The 23,316-nt window shown below is 43.9% G+C and overlaps 1 protein-coding gene and 1 long non-coding RNA gene across 2 annotated transcripts in view; both read right to left on the reverse strand.

The window, feature by feature from the left end:
* Positions 1 to 16,247, reverse strand: part of TASOR2 (transcription activation suppressor family member 2) — a gene marked incomplete at both ends in the record, with an annotated part of 111,944 nt that extends 95,697 nt beyond the window's left edge. Inside the window, 5 exons of the mRNA XM_082253520.1 lie at positions 4,832 to 4,935; positions 11,136 to 11,230; positions 15,671 to 15,770; positions 15,881 to 15,900; positions 16,105 to 16,247. Of these exons, the coding sequence (XP_082109646.1) occupies positions 4,832 to 4,935; positions 11,136 to 11,230; positions 15,671 to 15,770; positions 15,881 to 15,900; positions 16,105 to 16,247 (462 nt within the window). The remainder of the gene's footprint in view (positions 1 to 4,831; positions 4,936 to 11,135; positions 11,231 to 15,670; positions 15,771 to 15,880; positions 15,901 to 16,104) is intronic.
* A 252-nt stretch (positions 16,248 to 16,499) lies between these two features.
* The window catches only part of LOC309553308, a 40,930-nt gene continuing 34,113 nt past the window's right edge, over positions 16,500 to 23,316 (reverse strand). Inside the window, exon 3 of the long non-coding RNA XR_014225157.1 lies at positions 16,500 to 16,646. This is a non-coding gene — a long non-coding RNA (uncharacterized lncRNA). The remainder of the gene's footprint in view (positions 16,647 to 23,316) is intronic.

Raw genomic sequence — 23,316 nt, forward strand, 5'->3', positions numbered from 1 at the left:
TTGGCTTGCCAGACCAGGTTCGTTTGGATCCTTCTTATGAGCAGAGGAGGGCCCATGTCTATGACCAGGTTCCTTGCCCTTAGTAGCCAGCAGAAGAAGGGTACTCTTCCCCCCTGTGAGACCTTTAATGATGTCATCCAGGATAGCATCAAACAGGTGATACCCTTAAAAAGGAAGATCAGTCAAGGCCTTTTTGAAGTCTGATCCGCAGACCAGCACTTGAGCCAAAAGACACGCTGAAGGACCACTGCCAAAACAGAGCCGAGCCACTAGGGCAACCGCATGCAAAGAGGCATCACAGATAAACTGCAGCCCTTGGACTAGCTGGTCTGCCAGCTCAGCAAAGGCAGGGGGGAGCTGTTCTCCCTCCAGGTCACGGCGTAAAAGCTTAGCCCACTCGGTCAGAGTTTGCGACAACAGGGCAATGGTGAATACCGGCCTCAGTGCCAAACCAGCCAGAGGGTACATATTATGGCCACAGCCTCCACCTTCCAGTTAGCTGGATCCTTAAAGGCTGGGAACTCTTCAACTGGAATCATGGTTGCCTTGTTCAATCTGGAAACTGGGAGGGTCCACCACCGATGGAACAGACCACTTCTTAATAAGGGACTCCTCATAGGGGTAACGCCTAGAAAATCGCTTGGGGACCCCAAGGGGACACTTTCGTTGTACCCACTCTTTAGTGACAATTCTGTCAAAATAGGCGGGGAAAGGAAACACCTTTGACGCACTGGATGGCTTGTGAGTATCAAAAGGAACCTGCGCCTCCATCGCATCTTCAAGGTCTCACGCACAGATACAATCAGTGCTTCTACCAGCGCCTTTTCAAGCTCTCTCCCCCTGAGCAGAGAGCTGGTGACTGTGCCTCTCCCTCGCTCTCTAAATTCTCCTTTAGGCCCCTTTTACACGGCTCTGTTCCGTTGACGGAGCTGCTCTGCTCAGCCGGGGATCGATCCGCTGATCCCCGCTGAGCAGGCCGATGACAGCTCCGTCTCCGCTCTGTGTGAGGAGACGGAGCTGTCAGATCCCCGCTGTCCCCTATGGGGGAATCGGATGAGAACAGATCGCCTGTCCATTCTCATCCGATCCGATGGACAGATGGAAAATAGGGTTTCCATCCGTCCGGATTTGACGGACAGGATCGGATCGGATGCAGCGGGTGTCAGTAGACGCTGACATTCGCTGCCCCATAGGGATGCATGGGGCATCCGATCAGGTCCGCCTGAAAAACTCTCTCTCACTGTCAGTTTCACTCTCTCAGTCTCTCACCGTCTCTCTCTCTCTGTTAGTCTTCCATTGTCTCCCTCTCGGTCAGTCTTTCACTGTCTCTCCCTCTCGGTCAGTCTTTCACTGTCTCTCCCTCTCGGTCAGTCTTTCACTGTCTCTCCCTCTCGGTCAGTCTTTCACTGTCTCTCCCTCTCGGTCAGTCTTTCACTGTCTCTCCCTCTCGGTCAGTCTTTCACTGTCTCTCCCTCTCGGTCAGTCTTTCACTGTCTCTCCCTCTCGGTCAGTCTTTCACTGTCTCTCCCTCTCGGTCAGTCTTTCACTGTCTCTCCCTCTCGGTCAGTCTTTCACTGTCTCCCTCTCGGTCAGTCTTTCACTGTCTCCCTCTCGGTCAGTCTTTCACTGTCTCCCTCTCGGTCAGTCTTTCACTGTCTCCCTCTCGGTCAGTCTTTCACTGTCTCCCTCTCGGTCAGTCTTTCACTGTCTCTCCCTCGGTCAGTCTTTCACTGTCTCTCCCTCGGTCAGTCTTTCACTGTCTCTCCCTCGGTCAGTCTTTCACTGTCTCTCCCTCGGTCAGTCTTTCACTGTCTCCCTCTCGGTCAGTCTTTCACTGTCTCCCTCTCGGTCAGTCTTTCACTGTCTCCCTCTCGGTCAGTCTTTCACTGTCTCCCTCTCGGTCAGTCTTTCACTGTCTCTCCCTCGGTCAGTCTTTCACTGTCTCTCCCTCGGTCAGTCTTTCACTGTCTCTCCCTCGGTCAGTCTTTCACTGTCTCTCCCTCGGTCAGTCTTTCACTGTCTCTCTCCCTCGGTCAGTCTTTCACTGTCTCTCTCCCTCGGTCAGTCTTTCACTGTCTCTCTCTCTCTCGGTCAGTCAATCACTGTCTCTCTCTCTCGGTCAGTCTATCACTGTCTCTCTCTCGGTCAGTCTTCCATTGTCTCCCTCTCGGTCAGTCTTTCACTGTCTCTCTCTCTCTCGGTCAGTCTTTCACTGTCTCTTGCTGTCTCTGCTGCAAATCGGCCATTAAAGAATTTCAGTTAGCTTTGTACCTGGATCTCCCAAGGAGGAAAGTGAAAGTAAACAGCTGACTTGATCTCAGTCCCAGTGAGGTAAAGAGCAACAGCAGCCACACCTCCTTCACATCGGCTCATGGGAGAGTCCCGTTACACAGGCTGTCAATAAAAGGGGAAGGGGTATGGCATAATTTTTTTCCTGGTGTCAGGTGTTTTTTAATCAGTAGAGTGGGGAGGATTACACATGACATACTATGCACACATGATTTGTGCGCTTGTTCTTTACTAGAGTTAATGTTCTGTTTGTCTTTAATTTTCCAGGTTTACAACCACTTTAAGACCTCATTTACAGCAGCGAATTATAAACAGGCCATGGTTTACAGTCCTCCAGCCACAAAGCCGTAAGCGCTGTGAGGCAAACTTTATATGATAGGTCGCATTCAGCGGGCCGTGTGGTCTCCAAACACTACCCATTTAAGTGAATGGGGGCATTCTGTAACCACTCTGCAAACATGTGTAATGCATGCAGTAGTGTCTTGGTGCTGAAGGCTTTCAATGGTTAAAACAGGCATCTAGCAGAAGACATTTCACCTCTGAGCCATCTGTCAAATGCCTCTGAAGAGCAAGGGAGAGCAATAATGCCTGCAAGTGCAAACAAGCCCTTTAAGGTTTGTTTTTAAACTAAGCCTTTACATACACTTTAAAAGCAAAGTTCACTTTTTTTTTTTTCTTAAAATCAGCTCCCCTATGTACCAATATACCAATTAATGTACCTCGGTTGCCGAAAAGTACAAGCTTTTTTTTGATTTTGAGAATAAGGCCTTACCTTAGCCCTTGCTATATTTCTTAGGAAGCTTCAGAGACTCCCTGATATACAGACAGGGACAGAGAAATCAGTAAGACACAGGAAGTTTATCAGCTGACCTCATTAGCACACCTTTACCCATCAACTAAGTTTTCACAGCACCCCCCACATTTCTCCACGCGCGCATTTGCCTGGCTTCCTCAGCATCCCTTTCGACAGGCTCAGGCTTCATGCTAAACTCCCAGGGGTCACATGCAGCCCATGGGACACCCTTGATGAAGTGTAAGGGCCTGCCTGATTGGATATAGAGTGATTGGACAGATAATGTGTCCTCCTATTATATAGTTTTCGTAAATCTAAAAGAGATTGTATAGTGTATGGTCACATTTATACATCTAAAATTTTTTAGTATCGCTTCCAGTGTTATCAATTGTTAACGGCACACTAAACAGAAGCAAACACAAATGTTGCCATATGAGAAGAAGAAGAAAAACAAAGTGACAAATGCAGTAAAAAAACGTGCAACTCCCAAACCCCGCCAAAAATATCCCATGAGCTACTTTGCAACGTGTAGTGCAGCTCATTGAAGTCAACGTGCTACCCTATGTGTGATCACTGGACATACGTGCCAAAAAAACATGCACTCCCACTACTCTAGGTGTGAATGGGGCCTGAAAGCGAAATTTGTGCGTTTACACAAGAACAATGAGGCTCCATTCACATCTGTGCGTTTCCAAATGCATGGCAAACCACGCAGAAAATGTACTATTGGCCTCATTGGTTTCAGAAACGCTACAAATGTAAATCATGCTTGTGTTGTCATTTCATGAAAAGGCACCCAAGTGCAGCAAACATACCAAAAACTGCGGTAATGCACCATGCTCCGCTTCAAAAAGGTTCTGAAGCTTCTCTGGGGCAATTGTTGTGCGTGTGGCAGCCCATTCAAGTTAATGGGCTACCCTATACTCAACGAGTGAAAATGCCCCAAAAAACACCCAAAACAAACCCATGCGGGAATGTGAGTTTTCACTACATGGAGAAGTGAATGAGGCCTGATTGAGTGCCTCCATCCACTCCCTATGTATTTGACTACATGTACTAAAGATGGCCATACACTATGCAATATGATTGTACAATATTTGTACAATTTCCTTTAGATTTACCAGAACTATGGAACAGGAAGACAAACCTGACCAATCCATTCAATTTGTATCAAATCAGGCAGGCCCTTGTACTACACAGATGTTGGGAGATCTAAAGAAGATTGTACAGGGAGTGGGTGGAAGGGGATTTTGTAATGATAGGGTGTATTCACCACTCTTGGACCACACCTCCACTCTATCACACCCTCTTCTGTGATGCAACAAGGAAGTATAGGCTTCTGGGAGATGACCTAACAGGAAGCGAAAGCTGAGGAAATGATGGAATCTGAAAAATTATTTTAAAAATGCAGTTAAACTGACAAGATTTTAAACCTCCTGTGGATAAAGGTAAGTGCAAGAAAAGCACATTGGAATAGTAGGGCAAAAAAGGCATTGAAAAATGCTTCTAATAATTATGAAAACTGAAATTCTGCCTGAAAAGGTCAACTTATCCTTTAAGGCTCCTCAATCTGCTAGCCTTATTTGTTTGATTGGCTTTCAATTGAGGCTTAGCTTTATTTACTGACATAGGTTAATTTCTAAATGGATGAAACAACTTAGAAACGGAGTAAGAAACAACGTTACCAAAATGGAAACATTTCTACAAACATTACTTCTTTGTAAAATATCAAGGCACAGGTATTCTTACCAATTCTTGATCTTTCATCCACTCCAGCAACTTGTCGAACTCAAAACCATTTATATTTGATGTTTTTACTGCGTAGAGTGTGTAGTAGACACTTTCGAAACACCCTATAATGCAAGCCGGTGAGATCAGTAATATTCTAAAGACAAGTAAAAATTCTGATCAAAAAAAAGGGGACATGGTTTGGTAGGTTTAATTTCATGTTTAACAGAATCATTGTATTATAAAGACTGTTTGAAAGTGGAACGAAAGCAGGTTTCAGTCCCTCACCAGGACTTCCCTTGTCTAGGGAGTGTAGAGGAAGCTTCCTTCTGCCTCTGGCAAAACTGTAATAGGGTGAGAGCTCAGCTTCTCAACTATGTTACTTGATTTATTTGACCTATAGAAGTCCTATACAGCATTTGATTTTTGGCAGAATCCACCTAGGTTCTGCTGCCATGAAAACTGAAGTAAAAGGCACATAGAAGTGACTGTGCATACTTGCAGTAGCTTTCAGTATCCTCCGTTTGCACAAATTCTGGGCATTCTGACCAAACATTTCTTGGTACTGTTCTACCTTGCAGGCAAGCTCTGGTCCCACACATTTCTACTATGCGGAACAAGAAAAGAGGCAGCCAAAATTCATCACTATGAAGATGTGTTGAATCATTGTCCTATTAGAACACCAAGCTTTTGGGTGAAACGGAGGAAACTTAGAGCCGGTTCACACTGGGGCTACTTGTCAGGCGACCTGGTCGCCTGACAAGTCGCCTGCCATAGATTAGCACAGGACCCGTTCTAATAGGAGCGACACAAGTCGCTCCGACTTAGAAAAATGGTCCTGTACTACTTTGGGGTGACCTGGAGCGACCTGCATTGACTTCAATGATATGAAGTCTGTGCATGGCGACCTCCCTTGCACGCTGTGCACCGCGACTTCACAGGTCGCCCCTGCAAGTCGGGTCGCTCCTATGTGAACCGGCTCTAAAGGCTGTTATTTGTTTATGAAAGTGTATCTTTTGAAGTAACATATTCTAAGTCCATCAGTGCTCCCTCTTCAGTTCCTTCTACACTGTAAGCTGGTGCCAAAAACTGCCAGATTTCTACTGCTAGTTACTCATTACGTCAGCATACATTCTGTACTACAACCTGATAATATAGTCTCACATTATAGATTTGTTTTAAGCATATACTAGTCATTAGTGGATAGACAACTGACAAATACCATGCCCACTTATTGGGTACAATATATGGGATTGCAGAAGTTGAAGTGGTCTTTCCATGTGAATACTTCCTAATTTATGCGCAGGATAAGATTCAGGCTGCATTCACAACTGAGCGTTGCAATTTACTGGGGGGGGGGTTGCAGCTTGTTACAAGCGTTTTTAAAGCAATTTAGAAGCATATTACAGGCGTTTTACAGCTTCATGTGTTTTTGGTTATCAAACAGAAAGCACTAGGGGGAGGAGAGCTGCTGTTTGAGCAGAAAACGAGCGTCAAAACGATTGTAAAACTCTCACATTAGGCGTTTCTATTGAAGTCTACGAGGCCAAAAACGCTTGTAATCTGCATAAAAGAAGCTTATGTATTTTTTATGAGCGTCAGTCGTTTTGTTTCAGGCGACAGAACGTTCATATGTGAACAGGGGCCATTGAAATGAATGGGATTTGGCTTGTTGAGCATTTTAAAATTACAAGCAGAAAATCGCTCAGGTGTGAATGGGGCCTCAAGGTCAATGAAGCACACTCATTTCTTAGTACTATGGAATGGAAGATCTGCAAGAGTAGCAAGACAAGGACAATGGGGTTGATTTACTAAATCTGGAGAGTACAAAAAAATTGGATTTTTGTCTTAGCGTAAAATCCTTTGCTCTGATGTTCATTGACGGACACAGTTCTAAAATCTTCATGACCATTGGGTTATGCTGCCCCCTACAGGAGTAGGACACTAGGCAGGAAAAACCGTTACCACGCCTATGGGGCAGTCCCAGGGGATATACTGTACTCCCACTCTGCTATAGGCACTCAGTTTTGTTACAGTGTCAGCAGAAAAAACAACCCAACTCAAGAGGGGTGGGTGCTGTGTCAGTCAATTAATATCAGAGAAAAGGATTTTACGGTAAAACAAAAATCGAATGTTCTCTTTCGTTCCTTGACAGACACAGCTCCAGAATCATCATGACCATTGGGACGTTCCAAAGCAGTGTTAAACATGAGGGGGTGGGAAAAACCTAGCAGAAAAAAATTCCCAAAGGCTAAACCTAGCCAACCAGGTAACATGGAGCTCAACCCGGAAAAACTGGAGCTCACCTGAAAAAAAAAACACCCTCAAAGAGGAACAGGTCCTCTTAAACAGCAGCCTGCAAAGCCTTGCGGCCAAAAGCAGCATCCGCAGATGCCAACACATCCACCTTATAAAACTTTGTGAAAGTGTGCACCGATGACCAGGTGGTCGCCCTGCAAGCCTGCATCACTAACGCCTGATGACGGAAGGCCCAAGAGGCACTAAGCACCCGAGTAGACTGCACCTTAACAGGGAAAAGAGGGACCTGACCTTTGATTAAATAGGCCTGCACCACGGTCTGTCTGATCCATCTGGAAATTGTCGCAGCAGACATGGCCGACCCTTTCCGAGGTCCATCCATAAGGACAAATAGTTAGTCTGATTTCCTAAATGACTCAGTTGCCGCAAGGTATACCCTGACCGCACGAACCACATCCAAGGAATGCAAGGCAATCTCCTTAGGATGTTTAGGTTTAGGACACAGGGAAGGCAACACAATGTCTTTATTCAGATGGAAACCAGAAACAACCTTAGGAAGGAATGATTGACAAGGGCGAAGCACCACTTTATCTCTTTGAACTACCAGGTAAGGTGAACGAGAAGACAACGCCGCCAGCTCAGGCACCCTGCATGCAGAAGTAATAGCCACCAAGAAGGCCACCTTCTGGGACAAAGTAAGCAGAGGAATCTCACAAATATTTAATATTTTTGAAAGACAGTTTCTGGAGAACTGACAGCACCAAATTGAGGTCCCACTGAGGCAATGGAGACCGCAATGAGGGAGCCAAATGGCGAACCCCCTGAATAAAGATGCAAACCAAAGAATGTGTAGCTAAAGGACATTGAAAGTGCCAAGGCCAAAACCTGTCCCTTCATGGTACCCAAGGCCAGACGCTGCTCAACACCTTGTTGGAGGAATGTCAAAATCCGAGCCACGAAAAGAAGCGGGGGTAAACCCCAAGCAGCTCATACCACGCAATGTACGTCTTCCAAACGCGACCCGTAAACCTTCTTAGAGGTAGATTTTCTAGCTTTCAACAGCGTGGGAATCACCGATTCAGACAACCCTATATCCTTCAGCAACTGGCTTTAAACAGCAGGATGGAAGATTGGCCCTTGGCAAGAAACTCTTTGAAGAGATCTTGTGTGACTGTGCAAATGGAACCGCCTCGAAGGTACACACTATCAGGTCCAGGACCCGCATGCAAGTTCTGAAAGATGACTGACTGCTGGACAACAGGAGCCAAATCACATCCTGCAACTTTTTGAGCTTGTCACTTGGGAGAAACACCCTGGCTGAGGCAGAGTCAGACCCAGATAGTCCAACTTGGTGGACTGAACAAGAGCAGATTTTTGGAAATTCAACTTCCAACTGAACTCCTGCAGAATCCACACAGTGATCTCCAGGTTTTCCATTAGAGCAGTCTGAGACTTTGCTCACAGAAGGAGATCATCCAGGTACCCCAGTACCGCAACGATGCTAACATTTAGGCCAACGCTTTCGTGAAGACCCAAGGACCTGAGGCGAGACCAAAGGGTAATGCCACAAATTGATAATGCTCCTCGCCCACGGCAAAGTGGAGGAATCGCTGAAGACCGACATATTGGAATATGAAGGTAAGCGTCCTTGATATCGATAGAGGCAAGAAGATCCTCTTGATGTAAGGATGCCACCTACTGTACGAAAGGTCTCTATTCTGAACTTCTGTACGCATACAAAGAGGTTCAGAGCCTTAAGGACCAGGATTGGACGTACCTTGCCTTCCTACCTGGGAACTGTAAAAAGGTTTGAATAAAAACCATGAAAACGTTCCGATTTTGGAACCAATACAATCACCCCTTGTAGTAGTAAGTCTTGCACCGCCCCAAAGAAACCTCACAGGTGGTCTGGGGACAAACACAGGTTGGAAGGAAAGAACCTCTCCGGAGGATAAGACTGAAACAGCTCGTGGACCCACCTGTCTTGAAACAGGGAGGTCCACGGGTCCGGAAAAAATATGGGTGAGGGCTCCCCTTCAGGCAGAAGAGGGCTTGTCTGCAGGTCTGGAAGGACCCGCTCTTTGCTTACCATACCAGGTCCTCTTGGAACCTCATGGGACCTGCAGCCTCTGAGAGGGGATCAGGTGGCGAAATGTGCTCCAGGGACGCCATGAGTTAACCAGGGGAACCACACAGGCAAAATGAGAAGCACTGCTATGCGACCTACCCCCACTGCCACGCTAGCGGCACCACAGTTCCCAGCACAACCAGCCGCTGCTACAGCAAGTCAAAAATCCCATTTTCTCTTTCGTTCATTGACAAACACAGCTCCTGATTTTCATAACCATTGGAACACAGGAAGGCAACACAAGGTCTTCATTCAAATGAAAATCAGAGACAACCATTGGGAGGAACGACAGACAGGGGCAAAGAACCAACTTATCTATTTGAATGACCAGGTAAGGTGAATGACAGGATAACGCCGTCAGTTCCGAAACCCTGCACGCAGAGGAAATAGCTACCAAAAAAAGCACCAAATTGAGGTCCATAGGTGGCAACGGAGACCGCACTGGGAGGCACCAAATGTCGGACACCCTGAAAAAAGGTATGCACCAGGGAGTGTGTTGCCAAGGGTTGCTGGAAGATGACCGCCAAAAGGCGACACCTGGCCCTAGATGGTACTTAAGGCCAATTTCTGTTCAACCCCTCTGTTGAAGAAAGGTCAAGATCTGAGCCACCCAGAAGGAGCGAGGATAAACTTCAAGAAACTCACACCACGCAATGTATGTCCACCACGTACAATGGTAGATCTTCCTAGAAGTAGAATTCCTAGCTTTTAACAGCCTAGAAATCACTGACTTAGATAAACCTCTTATCCTTCAGCACCTGGCGTTCAACAGCCAAGCCGTCAAAAGCCAGCGACTGTAAAGCCAGATGGAGGAATCGTCCTTGGGACAGCAGATTCTCCCTAAAGGGAAGCGTCCAAGGAATGTCGGAGACCAGCACCAGATCGGCGTACCATGCCCGGTGAGGCCAGTCCGGAGCCACTAAGATGACCAGAATCCCTTCTGCCTTGAACCTGCTTAAAAGTCTTGGCAGAAGCTTGAGAGGAGGGCAAGCATAAATCAGATACTGACCCCCACGGGGCCACCAGCGTGCCTGTGGCGTCTGCCAGAGGATCCCGTGACCGAGCCACAAACCTCTGCACCTTTCTGTTGAGCTGAGACGCCAACAGATCCACCTCGGGAACGCCCCACTGGAGACACAACCGATGAAAAATCTCTGGATGAAGGGATCACTCACGTTGGTCCGACGCCTGCCGAGTGAAGTAATCCGCCTGCCAGTTTTCCACCACAGGAATGTGTACGGTGGAGAGGGCTGGAACAAACCGTTCTGCCCAACTTAAAATGTCGGCTAACTCCAGAGCCGTCCGATTGAATGAACACTGGACATCCCTGAAGACAATCCGTCTAATCGCTCAGAGGATGGAGGGCGGAACTTCAAGTTAACCCACTAGCAACCAATCACAAGCTGGTTACCTGGAAAAGTTGTGCAGATCCCACCCTCCTTCCAGAGCTGTCCTGCTTCCGATGTCAGCTTCATGCCTGCCGCCATCCTCGTAAAGGGGTAGTGGGGGACAGGAATGTAAACGGGTATAGGAGGGGAGAACAGGAATGTAAAGGGGTAGTGGAGGACAGGAGTGTAAAGGGGTAGTGGGGGACAGGAGGGGGTGAAGACAGGAATGTGAAGGGGTAGTGGGGGACAGGAATGTAAAGGGATAGTGGGGGACATGAATGTAAAGGGGTACTGGGGATGAAGACAGGAATGTGCAGCTGTGCATAGGAACCAATCAGTTTTTTTGTCAAAGCTTAACTGAACAACCTGAAGTTAAACGCCGATTGGCTACCATGCACAGCTGCACCAGACTTTACACTCTCCAGTTTTAGTAACTCAACTCCACTTAGTATTTAAACCACTCTGGAGTTCCAAATTTATTTATGTATCCATGAGTTTACATAAGACATTGTATGTGTACTTATTCATAGTTTCAATCAAAAATTATTACCTTCTTGACCTGTAAAACTGATCTGATCAAAAATTTGAACTGCTTTTCTTAGTTCAGACAATCTTATGACTTCTTTTATTTCTAGCTTGTTTGGCCTGTGTTTAAAAAAAAAAAAAAAAAAAAAAATCACAGATTAGTGATCACAAATATTTGAATTACAAGGATAAACTCAGCAGTTAATTAGTACACTACGAGAAGTTTTTTATCTTATGTTTTTAATTTTTTTTCTACATCAACCTTGAGAAGATGCTCCTCACTTCCTGTTCCAGTGGTCACTGAAACAGAAAGTAGAAAGTAAAAAGAAATGTTTCCGGCTTGAAACCACTGACTGGTCTAGTCAAACAATGAAACAAATTTATATTGCTAGTGAAGTTAAAGTGGTTCAGATTCTACAACAGTTCTTTACCATATATTACCTGCAGAAGATAACATAGTACAATATGGGTTTTATTTTGTGTGGATGTGTGAGCATGTTATACCATTATGATCCTAAAATATTTTTATTTTCCATGCACCGATAAGCCTTATAAATGCATTTCATATAAATGTATCAACAGCTGTGTCAGTCGAAGCTTAAAGCAGTTTTAAACCCAGAAACAAAAATGTAATATACTGCAGCTTACCAAGCCTTAATTTGGTGGGTGCATTAGTTTACTTTTTTTTTTTTTTTGTTCACCTTGTGATCTGGCCAGTAGCACACTTTCTGCCCTAGGGTGGATGGAATAGCAATAGAGCAGCCCTTGGTTAGCAGCACGGTCTCAGAAGATGGTAGTCTTCTAGCACAAGCAGATATAGATGGACTTGACTAAGAATCCTCCAACTACCACTTTTGTTTTACAGCCTGGTCTGGTAAAGGAAGTAAAAAAAAAGAAAAAGAAAACTAATGCTGCCACCACATCAAAGAACTGGTAAGTTGCAATATGTTACATTTTTGTTTTTGAGTTTAAAACGGAGTTGAGGTTTCACTATAAAACCGTAAACAGACAGGTTTTTATTGCAAAAGAGACATTCACTGTCTCTTCTGCAATAAAATGCCCCAACCTGCCTGCTTGTTGTCTTCTCTGGTAGTGTAAACAAAGCTGTGCATGCCCAGGCTGATCTCTGAGTGCCGGTGTAACGTTAAAAAACCATACCCCGTGGAGAAACCATACCCTCGTCACTTCCGGTCTGAAACAGCTGAGCAGCGCAGCAGTGCGCATGCTCAGAGCCCCGGATACGTAATAGAACATGAAAGGATTAGAGAAGTGCGCATGCTCGGTGTGCATGAAATTATCACGGGTGGCGGTATAATTAAAACACTTCGGCTGGAACATAAATCATCTCCTCTGCTATCGCTGTCACTTCCCTCATCTCCGGTAATAAATATAAAAGCGGCGGCGGGTGTACGAGAGGTAAATGACGGCGATCTCGGCTCCGTGACAGGGGAAGGAGCGGAGATGACTGATGATGCAGAGGAGCTGTTTTAATGTAAGCGCCGCAAGTTTAACTACCGTGAGAAATCCATACCCTCCGTAGGTGCACCGGAAGTGACGAGGGTATGGTTTTCTCACGGGTATGGTTTTTTCACGGAACACCGGGATAAAGACTTCCTGCACATGTTCAAGAGTGATGTCATCCCCGCTGGCCAATGAAGAGGCCTGAAGACCAGTACTCATAAGATGATGCCAACGCAGGACTCTTGGACAGGTAACTATTAGTCCTTCAGTTCCACTTTAACACCCCATTAAAGAGTGTTTAAAGTGAAAACTGCACTTCTGCTGTCTAGCTATTCACACTTTTCCAATAATTTAAGGAGTAACCATAAATGAGTCTGCAGAATTACAGGCAGTTTAACACTGGCATTAAATTAGGTGTAAATACAGTAAAGGCAGGCCAGGTATACTTCTGTTCCTTCAGATAGGTAGAACCATAGAACAGAAAGCTTCTAACCAAAAAAAAAAAAAACTCAGCAAATATTCCTGGCGCCCACTTTGCACTCCTCCTTATGCCCATATCAGTAAAGTTTATTAGCATTAAATGGCTCAATAAACAGGCATTTAACACAGCATAAGCTTTGTGCTAACTCAGTGCCAACAGTAGCAAAATTAACACAGGACATAGGCACAATTTTGCCTTTGGCACCTGGGTGAAGAAAGCAAGAAGCCTGTGCATCAGTTAGAATCTAAATGGACCATAAGTGAAGCCCAATTAGTCACCATGGGAAGCACAGGAATATTTCTCCTGAAGTTTATATAATAAAATGTGTATATGGAGAAAAACGAGGACTCCAAATATAATAGAGAGTGTGCTGACACATTCTGTTTTTACCTTTTTTTTTCCCCTTCACACGATTAGTAGTAGAACAAAAAAAAAAAAAAAAAAAAGACACCAGGTGATCCTGCCAGAAATACAAGCTATAACTTCCTTTCATAAGCTTATTATGCTACCAGTACTGTTCTGAAATGGTCTTGTCAAGCCCACATGTGAAGTACACAGCTGGATTAAAAGACAACCTGGAAATGTGCCCTAGGTCAACACCATACCCTCTGCTTCTCTCTCCAACAACAGCGCAAATGTAGTTCTGTTGCTGCCTGCACATCAAGGTAAAAACCAATGATGCTCCCCAGGCATAATCTAAAGATTGTATAAATATAGAAATGTGCAGCGCTCATAGATAATTAACACATGATAATCAGTGAAAATTCATAACATTGTGAAAAATACATATACAAATATATAATATTAAAAAAAAGAGTAAATAAGGGCAAAAAGTCCTTTTGAATGAAGTGAAAAATCTTCAAAAGTGTATTCCAGAAGTGAATAGCTGCTGTGACACCATCCACTACCAATATATACAAGAAGGCTTACCAGAGTGAGTGGACTCAGTTTGGCGTAACTCATGTTATACACACATACATATTATATATATATATATATATATATATATATATATATATACACCCAATAGGCCAGGGAGGACAACGAGTGGCCCTTCACACCAGTCACGTTTGTATTTTCTTTGGAAAAATCGCATAACCCATCAGTAATCCAAATGAATGCAGAGAATGTAGACCTCAAGATGAATACTCTCCCATGACAGATGAATCAAAGAAAGGACAAAAAAGGCTCCACCTAGTGTAAAACCATACGCAAGGGTATTTATCAAAAGTTCAAAACACTTACCCCCGGTTCACACTTGTGCGAGTGCCGGGTTCGCATGTAATGTCAGAGCGCACTGCTCCTTCATTACATGCGATCGGCTGTGCGGTGCGAGTTTAGCCATACACTTTGTATGGCTAAATTCGCACCGCAGCAAACACGCACAGGGACCCTTTTTGGAAGCCGCATCAGGATCGGATTGATTGCACAGCGGTTCACACTTGTGCGATCCGATCCTGTGCGAACTGCAAGATCGCACTGCGATATGCGATCAAACTGGGGGTGTCGTTAAGATTACATTGACACACCCAGCGTATCGCATATGGCAGTGTGAACTGCCGGGGGTGCGTGTGCGATGCGGGAACAGGCTGCGGATTCGTAGCCTTCCCGCATCGCATAAGTGTGAACCGGGGCTTACAGTAAGGTAAATAAAAAGCGCTTAAATCTGGATCTGTAAATGGCATCAACAAGTAGTAGCATGGACAGAAGTCATGGGGCAGACAAAACATGTTTGGTTGACTTTTGTCCATGCTAATTGTTGATACCATTTACAGATCCGGATTTAAGCACTTTTTATCTACCTCACTGTAAGTGTTCTGAACTTTTAATAAATACACTTTGCTTATGGTTTTTTACACTATGTGGATCCTTTTTGCTTCCTTTCTTTGATGATTCATCTGTCATGGGAGAGTATTCATCTTGAGGTCTAGATTCTCTGCATTCATTTGGATTACTGATGGTTTTTGCATTTTTTCCAAAGAAAATACAAAGGTGACTGGTGTGAAGGGCCACTCGTTGTCCTCCCTGGCCTATAGGGAGGACAACGCATGAGTTGACTCACTAGGCATATGCCAAACTGAGTCCACGGTAAGTATATATATATATATATATATAGTGGATGGTGTCACAGCAAATTTTCAGTTTATTCACTTCAGGAATACACGTTTGAAGATTTTTCACTTAATTCAAAAGGACTTTCCTATTCACTTTTTTTTTATTATTATTATATATTGGTTTGTATATGTATTTTTCACAATGTTGCAAATTGTCACTGATTATCATGTTAATTATCTATGAGCGCTGCACATTTCAAGTGTTGTGCTGGCTACTGTCCTTTCCCTCTGCATGCAAGCCCGAAAATTTTTTTGTATTTTTGACATAATCTAAAGATTTTTTGCAAGGAACGCTAGAGGAACGCAGACATAGCATTTGCACTTGTATTCAGGGTAACATAATACAGATTACAAAACAAATAAATAATAATAATAATAATAATAATAATAATAATAATAATAATAATAATAATAGGTAAAGAGGGTTTTAATCAGCCCACTGTATATATTCTTGTCACTTTGATTTGTAGCAAGAATGCTAAAAAGCTAGGAATATGTACTTACAGCTGTACAGGAATGCTGCAAGGGCCTGATGACTTGAATTTAATATTGCATGCACGCTGTTCCTGAATATATAACTCTCCTTTCCACACATTATAAAGTTCTTTTAAAAAGGAAAAAGATATTGTTAGTGACATACACAAAACGTAAAAAATCTGACACACACACACACACACACACACACACACACACACACACACACACACACCATACCTGTATTGTTCAACTGGAGCCTGTATAGAAAAAAAAATAAAAAAAATAACTAATGGTAAAATAACAGAAATATGTATAAAATAAACTTACAAATGACAGTCACTTTATTGCATATACACTTAAAGAAAGTACATAACAGATTAGCAAATAGACACACACACAGGTCCTCTCACTTAGACTTTATTAATGCAGGAATCGTTTAGACACCAATTGACATGCGCTACCTTTTCAAAGAGGCGATATTGGACAATATTTGAGCTGTACATGGCTTTATTTTCCAGTCACCAATGTAAGCACTGGCAGAATATTTGCAAGTGCTGCTACAAGTGAAAGGTCCATAGTCCATGAACTTTTCCAAAGTAACCATTCAATTCTTAATTTACATTAAATACAAACTGAGATCTGGGATATTACTCATTACAGGCAACACCTCCACATTTCTTTATAAAGTTTTTTTTTTTTTTTTAAGAAGACCTAAAAGAGAGATTAGGAACAAGACTTCAGGGGTTACTGAACATGAACAAATAGACAAATGCTGTATATAATGTATTTGTCTGCTATGCAAGTCTTAAAAAATAAAAAAATAAAAAAAAAAATAAAAAAATGTTCCTCTTGCGTAAGAGAAATTTGAAGCAAGTAATTGCTTACATATCAGGGTCCTGTAATACTGGCATGTTACATCTATGTCATTCAAAAGGAGAGTGTTATATAATGTAGGTTTGGCCTTGGCTGTAGACGACTGCCATTGTTATCCATACGCTCAAGACTGAAAGATATACAAAACAGTAATCTATTAGTACAACTAACGTGCCATACCCAACTACAAGTCTGCAATCTTTAGCCAAAATTTGCAACTTTGAAAACTTTGCAATCTAGTAGAGAAGTAGAAGTGCCTGAAAATTCTGCTAAAAGATTTAATAAAATGTACTGACCATGCAATGTATGACCTGAGTTTTACGTAGATGAGCATGTAGATTCAAATATAAAACTGATATATTAGACACAAATAGTAGATAGCAAAATGTAAATCTCACCACAGAAAATCAAACATTTTCATCAATATTAGTATTACAGAGCAACCTAGTTGATGCCCGTTACTGCAGTGATGTGACAATACGTTAGCTGCAGGAAACCTGTTGCAAGGAAAAAAGTCGTACGCACACGAAGGTATGAGAAACAAAAGCAGATACCCGTCAGCTGTCCATGGAAATACCAACTCTAAAGCCTCGTACACACAATGAAAAAATTGGATGAATAATTGTCCATTTTTTTTTTTGCATGCTAGTCTCATATCGAAAGTGAAGAGGTTACTCAATGTACCAAAATTCTTGTACAACAGAATACAACTTCGGAAGCGATGTAATGTATTGTTTCATTTCTGAGCATGCGTGATTTTGCTTTTCCAAAAAAAATTTTGGAAGAATACTGTACTGATTAAAAGAAAATCGTACAATCTATTGTCCGAGAAAAATGTTTGGGTTTGTCCCTTCGTATAATTTCGGATGATGAACTGTCGTGATTGGCTCTTGAAAACAGTGTACTAACAATCAGATTATCATACGAACACTTTGAAAACTGCATTTTTTTGTCCGATTTTCTGATCATGTGTACAAAGCCTAAGGTACTTCCTCTTTGGATGGCCAATTGATGAGGTCTCCAACAGATAAGGTCCTTTCACACTGATGTCATCAGGTAAGTCATGTTTTTTGCAACGTACTGATTCAAGTTACAGTTTTTATCAGTTTGCATATCTGTATTCAGTTTAGGGCCGAAACAACTAAATCAATTAGTCAGCCGATTAGTTGGTCTGCATACAGAATGCATTATTTGTTTACATATCAGGAAATACAGTGCAGCACACATACAGCTCAGTATATAATCCATACATGTCAGTAAGTGCCTGAGAACTTGTGAATGTGTGAGGAGTATTGCCGCCTAGGACATGTAGTCTTGGGCAGAAAGTGCGTGGCTCTAAGAGCAGAAGTTTTTTACCTTGCTATAGGGGCACTCAATATACTATACTTTGCAGCTTGCTATTGGGGCACTCTGAAGGCAGGAGGAGCCAAAGTATCGGCGGGGGACCCCAGAAGAGGAGAATCAGGGCTGCTCTGTGCAAAACCATTACACAGAGCAGGTAAGTAGAACATGTTTATTTAGAAAAAAAAAATCACTTTAAAGACAGGGAAGATCAGCATCTGAACCCAGAGAAGGTGGAGGCTGATAGACCGGAGGTAATAGAAGGAATTACAATTACATTTAAAGGAAACTTTTACCAGTATTGTGCATTATATTTAAAACGAGAATATCCATGACAAAAAAAGTCTCAGCTTTTAGTACTACTTTAATATAAAAGCAGTGGCGGCCGGTGCTCAAAATTTTTTTTGTGGGGGGGGGGGGGGGGGGGCGCAAAAAGAAAAATGTAATAGGTATTGCTTCGCGGCAAAAAAAACGGTACAGGCATGGCACAGGTGATGGTACAGGCATGGCACAGATGATGGTACAGGCATGGCACAGATGATGGTACAGGCATGGCACAGGTCATTGTACACAGGTAGAGGCATATCACAGGCATGTAACATGGCCCCGCCCCCCATCAATGCAGAGAGAGACCAGCGTGCGTGCCCCCTTCAAAGCACCAGACTGACAGTGTGTGGGCCGAGCCCCCGGGCCGGAACCCCCCCCGAGGCATCACTTACCGGCTCACTGCTGCTGCGGGTCTGTCTGCAGCATGCAGGAGTAGTGTCTCTGGGCTGGCTCTGCGCCTGTGGAGTCTGCGTACTGTCTGAAGAAGTGTGTGGGGACTGGGAGTCTGGGACTGAACGTTCTCTCACAGCGGCGTCGGAGTGTCACTCCACTCAAGTCTGTCAGGTCAGGTGGTCACTCACTCCTCTAGACTTCTTCTGCGGACTGCGAACGAACTTTACTTCCACGGAGTCGCCTCAGTCAGTCGAGTCCTCACGCGGCTCTCGCTCTCCTCTCTCTCAGCCGGGCGGGAACAGAAGGTGATCACGACATGACGCCGGGGCGGTGCACCGCCCCCACGCGTCACGTCCCGGGATGTCCTCCTGTGATTGGTCCAGGCTGGACCAATCACAGCCAGGACATCAGTAAAGTGGGGAGTGACGGGGCGCATTGCTCTGCGCCCCAATGACCCCCAGAAGGCCGCCAATCGGCGCCTCTGCCCGCCACAGGTGGGGTCAAAAACCCCACCCCCCCCATACCCACCACTAGGTCCGGCGCCCCTAGTGGGCTGAAAATGGACAACAATTTTTTTTTTTTACTGGCCACAGTGGCGCCCCCTATCCACAGGCCGCCACTGTATAAAGATGTATACTGTGTCTCCCTTCCACCCTTTATATAGCTTCAGGGCTAAATTTCTGGGGGTTTTTTTAACTCCATTATGACAGGTGATACAAAAAGCATGCTGCTGCTACTAAACGTCTTAGGGCTGGTTCACACCTATGAGTTTTTTGTTGCTTTGTGCAGAAACGCACTTCAGTTAATTTAACATGGTTTTCTTTGGGACACCTTCACATCTATGCTTTTTTTCCCCAGCAGCTGCGTATTTGTAAAGGGTCAAGGACTTTTTTTCAATGCAAAACTGTGCTTTTTTTTTTACTTTTTTGGTTCAATGGACTTCAATAGAGATGCTGCAGAAAAGCATTTTAGTGCATTTTTGCCGCAATTTGAGTTTTTTAATCTGCCCAAAAAAAATTGCATAAATGCAAAATTACGTGCAAAAAATGCAACAAAAAGCACTGCAGAAACAGATCAAAAGCACACTGCATGGGGGTGAACTGAGCCTTATGCTGGCCTGGCCATACACGTATCGATTTTCGAACAAGAATATACATATGAAAAATCTTTGTACATTCACTGAATGAAAGAACGTCGTTTGAAAATTTCACTTGCTTTTAACATTCCGTTTTAAAATGAATGTAATTTCTGAACGAAAACCACAAAGCCTGTGAAAATTTCTTTGACCAAGAAGTTTTCTATTCTGCTCCTTCAAATTTTCCGGTCACTCTGGTCGAAAAACAAACGTCGATTTAACCCCACTAACGATTAGAAAATCGAACTAATGTTCTTCAAATGAAAATTTGTTTGAAGGAAGACATTGTTTTTGTATGACCAGCATAAGTGACAGCAGGTGCAGGTAGCTTTTATCAAGCCAAGTCAAGTGAGTCTGTTATACATAATTGCATTTCTGTCTGAAAATAGGCAAAACAGTCTTCAAATTTTTTTTTCTTTAAATAAAAAAGTTGATCTCCGAGTTTGATATTTACCAGATTCAACCGCTCTCTAATAGTTTATACAGTATACCGTGTCTGTCATTCTCAGAGTGGATTAGAGATTTTGCTCCCTTACCATATAGTTGGTTATTTAGATGTGATCACTGCATACAGATATTTAAGAATAAATTGCCTTTTTTTTTTTTGTTTTGTTTTTTAAACTTTACATATTAATAGGGATGCACCGAAATGAAATTCTTGGCCGAAGCCGAATAATAATGAAATGCTTGGCCGAAGGCCGAATACCGAACGCGGTCGCATTTTTTCCATTTATTTTGCCAATTTTTTGTCCTCTCTCTTGTCCTCTCATGTCTCTCTCTCTCCCTAAATGTTACTGTAGGGAATGGGATTCAGTGCACACTGCAGCCTTGTACCATAGGGTTAATGTTAGTGACACTGTAGGGATTGGGAAGGATGCTGGGAATGGAAATCAGGAAGCATGCAGGCAGCCTTGTAAATTTTAATTGCAGATACAGGGCACTGGGCAGGTCAGGGTTAATATGGTAACATCAATTACTCAGTGACAGTCAGTCAGTGTCAGTGTGGACTCGATCAGATTATACAGTGACAGACAGTCTCCCATAGTGGTGGTAGTAGGAGGCTGGAGGTGGACTAGTAGGAGCCTGGAAAGGAGCACAGCCGCATACATACATTACTCACTCGTGCACTGCAGCCCGCCCCACACATTCAGTGAGTCTTACTCTCCTCCCTAGTTTTTTCAATGGCACATTCAGGAAGCCAATCACGCCGTGAGTAGAGGCACAGCGGAACCAATCAGGTGTGCAGGCACGCGTGATTGGTTCGCTGTGCAGCTAATCACGGCGTGATTGGCTCCCTGAATGTGCCATTGAAAAAACTAGGGAGGAGAGTAAGACTCACTGAATGTGTGGGGCGGGCTGCAGTGCACGAGTGAGTAATGTATGTATGCTCACCGCTGAAGTGTCCCGGCTTCACGGAAGTCTGCAAGTCCTCCTGTCCTCCTCCGAGTCCCTTCCCCCTGCCTATGTAAATATTGTGACCTCGGCGATATGAATATCGCCTACGGCCACAGAACGATAGTCGATATCATATCGACTATCGTTCAGCCCTATTGTTCGGCACAAAATTATTCGGCCTTTTGACTTATTCGGCCGAACACAGTGCTATTTTTTCGGCCGAATAATGTTCGGCCGCCGAACATTCAGTGCATCCCTACATATTAAATAATACACCACACTTTAAGGTTATTATTCGATTAATGGAAACAATAATCAGCCAACTAATCGATTATGAAAAAAATCGTTAGTTGCAGCCCTAATTCAGTTTATACATTCCTCTTCAGTTCAGTTTATGTCAGCTTGAATATTCATCTACAGCTCAGTTTACAGCATCTGTCTTCAGTTTACATCCATTTGTCCAGAAAAACACCAGAAAAGGATGCAGCTTTTTTTCCACCCACTCTGCTGGACTCCAGTTTTGTACCAAGCAATAAAGAAAAACAGGAGGACATAGGGAAGGGACCGGTGTCCTGTTCTATACTCCAAGATATGGAATTGATAGGTACAGCAAAATTCCCCATTATCCTGAAACCTACAGTACAGGTCCTATATTCATAGACAGGTTTGCCATGTTACCCACCACTCAAATAATCCCACAAAAAAGGGGTCACTAGACATGAAACACAAGTGACAGCTGAAAGCTCATTGCAGCCAAAGCTGGCATCAGAGGCTTGAAGATACACATGTTAAACTTTAAAATATGAACAGAAGGCTAAGTGGCGGCCTTGCAAACTTGTGAAACAGCTGGTTGATATTGAAAAGACCCAAGAAATACTGACCCATTTATTGGAATGGGCCCTGATTTGGAAGGGAGGAACCTGATCCCTGAGGGCATAGGACCAGGAAATGAGCAACCTGAGCCATCTAGCAAGGTGGAAGAGGAAGTAGGATGTCCCTTCTTGGGGCCATCAGGGAGAAAATAGAGACTAAAAATGTTGCAGGTAGATGAACCCTAATCACTCTTACCATCCAAGCAGTTGAGTGAAATCTCTTTGACGTGATTTGGTGCAGGATATAGGGAATTAAGGATAATATCCTTGTTGGGGTAAATAGAATAGACCACCTTGGGGAAGGAAAGAGGGTCCGAGACTCAGGAACACTTTATCTCCATGTAGAAGAAAAGGCTTGTTACAAAAAAGAGCCACCAACTAGAAGACACACCTGACAGAGGTTAAAGCCACCTTACTGGTGAGATCTCCCAATGGCATATCCAGAATTGGTTGGAGATTTTTGAAGTACCCAAAGAGCCAGATTAAGCTCCTGCGTCTCACCACATTAAGAGGACACAGCTCCTCGAGTATGTTTTATGCCGGGCCGCTGCGAAGAACAGATCATCTTCTTTGGGAACACTAACTCGGAGCACTGGGTTGTTTAGTGTCTTCAGATTCGAGATTTGTACTTTGCAGCGCCCTGGCATACATGGAACTTGAGGAGCTGTCAGCTGGATCAGCTTAGTGTGGTGAGCCACAGTATGCGGTACCCAGGAGAGAATCAGGCTCTCTTCCTTCAGGGCTGCCCGATTTCTTGTACTCCCCCTGGTGCTTTATGTAGGTCACAGGTCATTGCCTGACTACATCTGGGTTGCGTGACCATGTAGGAGAAGGGTTCATCGCAGGAGAGTCAGTCTTATGGCTCTCAGTTCCAGAACGTTGACAGGGAGAATCAACTCCTGTGTTGATCAGATTCCTTGGACAGTCAGGGAGTTGTAGATCCTACTACATACAGCCTTTCAGGCTTGCTTTGGGCCCTACTAACTTCCAGGGAGAGGGAGGGAAAGAATTCTTGGATTCTAGGGTCGAGTTGGAAATCCAGCATGCCCGACAGCACAGCAGAAGTTAGCGATCCAGGGAAAGGATTTGCTTGTCCCACATCATGGCAATGTTGGGAAGCAAAGGTCTACAGTGGAATTTAGGATAGCCTTCTTCCATTCGATTTCCTTTGCTAAGGCCCAGAACCCTCATATAGATGCAAGTTGAGGGATGCCTGTTTTACCCGAGAATTGGACCTCAGAGGAAATCTTTTCCTAGGTAAGGTAAATTTTGGCCTGGGACATGTCCAAGCTCAGCACCAAATACTTCACATGATGAAAAAAACGGGAGGGCAGACT

The sequence above is a fragment of the Pelophylax lessonae genome (genome assembly GCF_965119305.1).
Source record: "Pelophylax lessonae genome assembly, chromosome: 4".
In the NCBI taxonomy this organism is placed as follows: Eukaryota; Metazoa; Chordata; class Amphibia; order Anura; family Ranidae; genus Pelophylax; species Pelophylax lessonae.